General features: G+C 35.5%; 1 protein-coding gene across 12 annotated transcripts in view; it reads left to right on the forward strand.

Annotated features, from left to right (window-relative positions):
• Positions 1 to 6,091, forward strand: part of FAM133A (family with sequence similarity 133 member A) — an 82,418-nt gene extending 76,327 nt beyond the window's left edge. For all 12 annotated transcript variants that reach the window (XM_043458401.1, XM_043458399.1, XM_043458407.1 and 9 more), the window contains one exon: positions 3,159 to 6,091. In XM_043458401.1, coding sequence (XP_043314336.1) covers positions 3,262 to 3,999 — 738 coding nt within the window. In that variant the 5' untranslated portion in view covers positions 3,159 to 3,261 and the 3' untranslated portion in view covers positions 4,000 to 6,091. The remainder of the gene's footprint in view (positions 1 to 3,158) is intronic.
• Positions 6,092 to 7,681: the final 1,590 nt, after the last annotated feature.

Below are 7,681 nucleotides of genomic sequence, written 5' to 3' on the forward strand. Positions count from 1 at the left end.
AGAAGTTCCTCAAGTGAAATTTACGAATCTTTAAGGATTATTGCCCTTGCCTTGAAACTCTACTCTCCCCACTCTCTTTCTGTGACCTTACTTTATTTTCTGATACTGCTGTAGCTCTTACCACTCTGGCTAATTTTCTGATGTCTTCTTTGTAAGTTTTACTTTCTCTGCCAGCCCTGTGTGTGTTGTTCATTTGCACACAGTGCTCAAACCTTTTTTCATATGAAATCTTCCCTCAAGGTAATTTAATTTTCTCTCATGACTTTAGCCAACACGCAGTGACTGCCAATCCTGTATCTCTAACTCAGGTCATATTCCAGAGTTTTATCACCCATACATCCAATTTCCTACATGTAGGTTCATTCACATGTTTCAAGCTTTATGAATCTAACATTGAACCTAGAACTTTACTCAAAGTCTATGTCATTTCCTATATTATCCAGTCATTGGCCTTTTATCTTGTCTCACAAGCCAGAAAAGGCAGAGGAACCAGAGATCAAATTGCCAACATCTGTTGGATTGTAGAAAAAGCAAGGGAATTCTAGAAAAACATCTACTTCTGCTTCAATGACTGTGCTACAGCCTTTAGCTGTGTGGATCACAACAAACTGGAGACTTTTTAAAGAGATTGGAATACTAGACCACCCTACCTGCCTCCTGAAAAACCTGTATGCAGGTCAAGAAGCAACAACTAGAACCAGACATGGAACAACAGGCTGGTTCAAAATTGGGAAAGGATTATTTCAAGGTTGTGTATTGTCACCTGCATATTTAACTATTATGCAGTGTACATAATGAGAAATGCCAGGCTGGATGAATCACAAGCTGGACTCATGATTGCCAGGAGAAATATCAACTACCTCAGATATGCAGATGGTACCATTCTAATGGCAGAAAGCTAAGAGGAACTGAAGAGCCTCTTGATGAGGGTGAAAGAGGAGAGTGAAAAAGCTGGCTTAAAACTCAACATTCAGAAAACTAAGATCATGGCATCCAGTCTCATCACTTCATGGCAAATAGATGTGGAAAAATTGAAAATAATGATAGATTTTATTTTCTTGGACTCCAAAATCACTGTGGATAGTGACTGCAGCCATGAAATTAAAAGACATTTTGCTCCTTGGAAGGAAAGCTATGACAAACCTAAACAGCATGTTATAAGGCAGAGACATGACTTTGATGACAAAAGTCCATATAGTCAAAGCTATGTTTCTTCCCATAGTCATGTTATGGATGTGAGAGTTGGAACATTAAAGAAGGCTGACCACCGAGGAATTGATGCTTTTGAAATGCTGAGAGTCCCTTGGATTACAAAGCAATCATACCAGTCAGTTCTAAAGGAAATCAACCCTGAATATTCATTGTAAGGACTGATGCTGAAGCTGAAGGTCCAATAATTTGGCCACCTGATGTGAAGAGCCAACTCATTGGAAAAGACTCTGGTGCTGGAAAAGATTGAGGGCAGAAGGAGAAGGGAGCGACAGAGGATGGTGATTAAATGGCATCACCAACTCAATGGATGTGAGTTTGAGCAAACACTAGGAGATACTGAAGGATAGGGAAGCCTGACACCTTGCAGTCCATCGGGTTGCAAAGAGTTGGACACTGAGTGACTGAACTACAACAACAGGCCAGAACCTTGCCCTAGATTCCTTTCTCTTCCTCATGCTTTGTATCTAATTGTTCATTAATTCCAGTAGAATCTCCTTAGTATGGCTCATATTTCCCCCTTTTTCACTCATAATACCACTATTTTTATGTTTCTTCTGCCTAGAATGTCCTTCAGTTCCTCATTTATTCAGTGAACTCCTATTTATTCTTCAAAATCTTGTACTGACATCACCAACTCCAGGAGCCTTCTCTGAATGCACCTCTCTCATAGAGTTACCCATCCATTAATCCACTCATTTGTTTGTTTATTATTGAGCAAATATTTATTGAGTACTTAGTGTGGGCCAGATGCCAGTAAGATACTGGGAACATCATGGCTAGAAGACAGGTCAAATGTGACCTTTACCCTTCTTGGCCTTATATTTAGAAATGAATACACACATGCATATGCACGTGAACACACACATGCATTCACACACACAAAAATACACATCCAAATCAATAAAGAAAATAATCATCAGTTTTCTAAGTGCTATGAATAAAAGAGGCAAGAAACTGTGATAAAGAATAAAGAGTGTAAGGGACAGATACAGAAGCAGCATTAAAATATAAAGCCACTAGACTGTTTTAAAATCCTTCTGATTTCAGTGTGGGACTGAAAGGGAAGAGAATAAGGGCAAAAAATAGGGCTGTCAAGAAGTTGATGTCAAGAGGCAATATAATGTTGTGTTAAGTGTGCAGGGTTTGGCCTCATGCTGCCTGATTTAAATCCTGGTTTTACCATTTGCCATTTATTATGTCACTTTATGCAAGTTACTCAAATTCTCTAAGCTTCAGTTTCTTCATTTGTATAATAGGATAATGACAGGATCAACTTCATAGGACGTTGATCTATGACTAACCTCTAAATTAGTCTAGAGACCAAATAAGATAATCCACTGCACAACACTGATCAGTCCCTGGTCTCTAAGAGAGATGAATAATCCAAGTGACAGGTGACAGTACCTGCACTATTTTGATGACAGCATATTTGAAGAGAAGTGAACAAACATGAGGCCTCTTGTTGTAGGGGTTTAAACAGCAAGATTTATTAATGAATTGGATATGTGAATTGAGGGAGAAGGATTTTTCAGGCATGACTCCTAGGTTTCTGTCAAAGAGTGGAATGGGTTGTGCTGCACTCTACTGAAATGGTGAAGGTCTGCCTGGTACAGAATTTGGCTACAGACATTTCTCTCTCGTTATACCATATAAGGCAGAATGAAAGAAAGAAAAAAGGTAAGTACCATACAATATAAAAAGAAATAGCTATGTAAAATTTAGATAACAGTCAGAACTTTACATGAGATATGAAAAACACTTTATGTTATATTTACACCACAATGTCTAAAACATGTAAAACTTTTGTGTATATATTTTCTCAAGGTCTAAGATTTTGTAAATCTTTCTACCATACTATGTGATAAACAGTGAACAATTAAACTTATGTGCTTACTTTGTCTTATATTAAAAGTGTTTTGTAATCATTCCATCTGCTTCTCTCACAGAATGGAACCTGCTTGGTATACCAGCAGATGAAGAATTTAAGGAGGGTGTCTGTTTTTATTCTCTTTAGCAACTGAGAGTTTGCTCTGGGAACCATCAGGCACCATGGGGAAGCGGGACAATCGGGTGGCCTATATGAATCCTATAGCAATGGCCAGATGGAGGGGCCCATCTCAATCTGCAGGCCCAACAATACAAGATTATCTGAATCGACCAAGGCCCACCTGGGAAGAGGTGAAGAAACAATTAGAAAATAAAAAGAAAGGCTCCAAGGCATTAGCTGAATTTGAAGAAAAAATGAATGAGAACTGGAAGAAGGAACTAGAAAAAAGCAGAGAGAAATTATTAAGTGGAAATGAGAGCTCATCCAAAAAAAGAGAAAGAAAGAAAAAGAAAAAGAAGAAATCTTGTCGGTCTTCATCTTCTTCTTCATCAAGCGCTGATTCTTCAAGCAATTCTCCAGATTCTGAAGGTGAGGAAAAGAAAGAAGGAAAAAAGAGAAAGAAAAAGAAGAACCATTCATACAAATCATCAGAAAGCTCTCCATGTGATTGTGAATCTGAGAGCAAGGAATCTGTGAAAAAGAAAAAGAAGTCAAAGGATGAAACAGAGAAAGAAAAGTGTATTAGAAGTCTCAGCAAAAAAAGAAAGAAGACTTGTTCTGAGAATAAACTTTTATCATTGGAGTCCTCATCAGAATCAGATTATGAAGAGGAGATTCAAGCAAAAAAGAAGAGAAGACGTGAAGAGCAAGAAAAAGCAAAGAAGAAGAAAAAGAAACAGCACAAAAAACATAGTAAGAAGAAGAAAAAGAAATCAGGTTCAAGTCACAAATCAGGATAGTATCAAGTGAAAAAAGGAAGATTTACCTGTTGAAAAAAGCAAGGAAGGTCTATAGGAAAATTCAACTGTGAGTGTTAGAGCATATTTACCAAAATGCATGAGTTTCCCTGTGTTAGTAGAATTATTCCTGACTTTGTTGCCAGTCAAATGCCACTGTGCCAGAAAGTGCCGTAATTGTTGCCTGCAGCTTAAATGTAGGGTTTTGTTTTGTTTACGTGTTTTTCCCTCCACTGGCTAATTTCTCTGAGAGCTAAAATCGTGTTGTCATACTAGTGGTTAAAATGTTTAGAATTAAATTGACGTTTTAGATGATAAATAATTCTGACCAAACAATGTATCTAATGTCGAAAGTATCTAATTTGGATACATCTTTAAAATATATTCAGAAATACCCAGGCAACAATAGTTGACCTTTTTGAAGCATGGACTTAACATTAATGTCTCTAAATATTTACGTTTGAAGATTAAAATTTAGTTTATTTTTCTTTTCTCCTTAATAAACTTTTGTTTACATGGGGAAAGGGCTTGTGGGGGAAAAAGAGTTTGCTATCACTTTGGTGAGCTGAATAGTGTGCCTTTGATACTTACACATCCTATTTTTGCTAGTGGAGCATCCATTCTTTTCTTACTTAGTAATGTATGCTGCTTCACATGAACAAGAAAGACAACAATTTACAGTATATGTAAAACCCCAGTTTTATAAAACTGACCTCCAATTCAACAGTACTGAATAATATTTAGTGTTAGAATGTTACATGATTTTAATTAACTTTGATACCCTTTGGAGGAGAATCATTTTAAATAGACCCTGGTATTTTTTTATTAATAAATCTTTATCCTGAAATGTTTTGCATGTTTTATACTATTAAGTTTTGATTATCCAGGGACATTCTATATAATCAGTAATCCTTTTTTAATATGATTTATGCTTAGGGTACAAGTTTCAAGTTTTTAATTTCTTAATCTTACTATATTAATTTCATTACTGTGTTTGATTGCATACTTTCTAAAATATTTAGCATGTAAAAAAAAGTTATGAAAATATTTAATGCCTTCATATTGAAGCTGGTTTACTATAAGCAAGTCTTGTTACATAAAACTACTGCAAAAATCTTAGTATGCTGTTTAAAAATTTGTTGTCTTAAGCATTAATATTGAGTTAAAATAGGAGTTAAATTAGGAAATTGTAATCTGTTTCATATTTTACTAAGATTTGGAGTTTGTTGCCTCATGTTTGTTGCTGATTCATGTTTACCACTATGCTGAAATAAGTTGAAATTTATTTTTGCTTTACATATTTTATATCAGAGCGATATGAATTATAAATTGATGCCTAAAAAACACCCATTACAGATACTGTGCTAATTGTAATGTCATATGTACAAAGTATTTTGGCATGAGGAGAGAATAGATAGCTATTTTTTTAAGCTGATTTTATGTCAGCTCCCCTGAGTCAGAAGTAAAATTATTATAAAGATGGAAAACATCTGGTGGATAAGTAACATATTGACTCCCCAAATTTTTGCAGTGCATACACCAGAATCTCTCAGTAACATTCTTGGAAAATTATAAATGTAATGCCTTGTTAGGTCACACTGAAACTTCGTAACTGTAGCTGTTTCCTAAAATATAGCTATATCTATATGCAAATAAAAACTATTATATTTAAGGGATATTTTTATCCATATAGAGTTTTCCAAAAATTATTTTTTATTAAAATATTAAAAAGCATGTGTTATTTGTAGAATGTGGCAAAGACATTAACAGCTATCAAATATCTATGTGCTCGCATTCACTTCCCAGCCCCTGTAGTTAGGCAATGCCATTTATTACTTCTAGCAGAGGGATTACAGAGAAATTATAAACAAAAGTGATGTGTCGTTTCAGTACTGGTGCAGTAAAAAGTCCTATGTGACCCTCCAGCTCTCTTTACCTGCCATGTGGACCTGAAAGCAGTGTGCTCTAAATGGTGTACCTACAAGATGGATGCAACCTGTATCTCTAAGTCTCTGTTTGTAAGGGACCTGCCCTGAAGAGCTGATGGACTTGGGGTGAATGTTTTGAGTGTGAGAAATAAACTGTTATGTGTTAAGCCACTGAGATTTTGGGTCTTCCTTTTCATTACTGCAGCAATCAACTATCGTACTCTGAATAGTAACATACAACTCTGGAATGTCTATTTCATTATTTACATAAAATAACTCACTTATTTCTGTCACATCTTCATGTAGTCAGCAGAATGATTCAAAAGTAATAATTTATGCCATAACAGAAGGAAATGTTGTTTTACTTGCCTTGGTTTTTATGTAATGACTGAAGAAGAGGGTGGCCTAGGATATTTCACACTTATCAGCAATAATAACTGTCTAGGAAGTAAAACTACTTCATTATTCCTCTGATTATGACCAAAACAATCTGCTAGTAAAGGTTTTCGGAAGGCAGTTTTAAAGCACTCATAGGAATCAGTGAAGAATAGGGATGCTACTTTTTACATGTAAGTATAGATGATGGTTAAAAAAAGTGATAAGGAAATATATAGAAGACAATAGACTAAGTAGATTTAGGTGAACATTTAACATGTTGCCTGCAGACTAAAAGCTAAATAAGTTATCCCTTATGCTCTGATGTTGGGAATGATTGAAGGTAAAAGGAGAAGGGGTCAGCAGAGGATGAGATAGCTAGATAGCATCATTGACTCAATAGACATAAATTTTAATCAATTCCAGGAGACTGTGGAGATCAGAGGAGTCTGACATGCTGTAGTCCATGAACTTGCAAAAAGTCAGTCACGACTTAGTGACTGAACAACAAGAACAAGGTAGATTGCTGTATGTGTCATGAAAGTCAAAAGTGATAGTCATTTGAAGAAAGAACACATCTTATTTGCAGCTCAAGTAGGACTAAGAAAACTAGTTCAGTTCTGAAGTACATAGGTATGCTTGAATGTTTGACTACAATTTTCATGAATCATGAAGTAGCTTCAAACCTACATCACAAATTAAATACTTCTTTTTTCGGTAAAATAAATATGGTCAAACAGAAAATGACCACAGAATCACAATGTCAAAGGTGAACCTTCCTCAAAATAAATTTGTAATAGCCAAAGAAAGTATCACAAGATACAAAACCAGAACCCCCAATTCTATTCATTCTCCTTATCTCCAATATAATCTTTATCTTCAGTCTGAGATCTTTTAAATTTTTCTTTTTCTGCTTGCAATTACATTCTTAATCTAGATTGTATTGATTTCCCCCCATCTCTTGTCTACTTTCTTACTGACTTTCCCACTGCTTCCCATCCCACAAATTTACTTAAATACTGTGTCTAAAGCTATTCTTATGAATCACATAGAGCACATTACTAGTAACTGTAGTGCTTTTTCCAATGAGTCAGCTTTTTGCATGACATGGCCAGAGTATTGGAGCTTCAGCTTCAGCCTCAGTCCTTCCAATAAATATTCAGGGTTTATTGAATATTCTGATTTAATATATTTCTTAAATATATTTATTAAATATTCAGGGTTTATTGAATTGGCTGATTTGATCTCCTTGCAGTCCAAGGGACTCTCAATAATCTTCTCCAGCACCACAATTCAAAAGTATCAATTCTTCAGCACTCAGCCTTCTTTATGGTCCAACACTCACATCCGTATATGACTACTGGAAAAACCATACCTTTGAT

The sequence above is a fragment of the Cervus canadensis genome, chromosome X (genome assembly GCF_019320065.1).
Source record: "Cervus canadensis isolate Bull #8, Minnesota chromosome X, ASM1932006v1, whole genome shotgun sequence".
NCBI classification, from domain to species: Eukaryota; Metazoa; Chordata; class Mammalia; order Artiodactyla; family Cervidae; genus Cervus; species Cervus canadensis.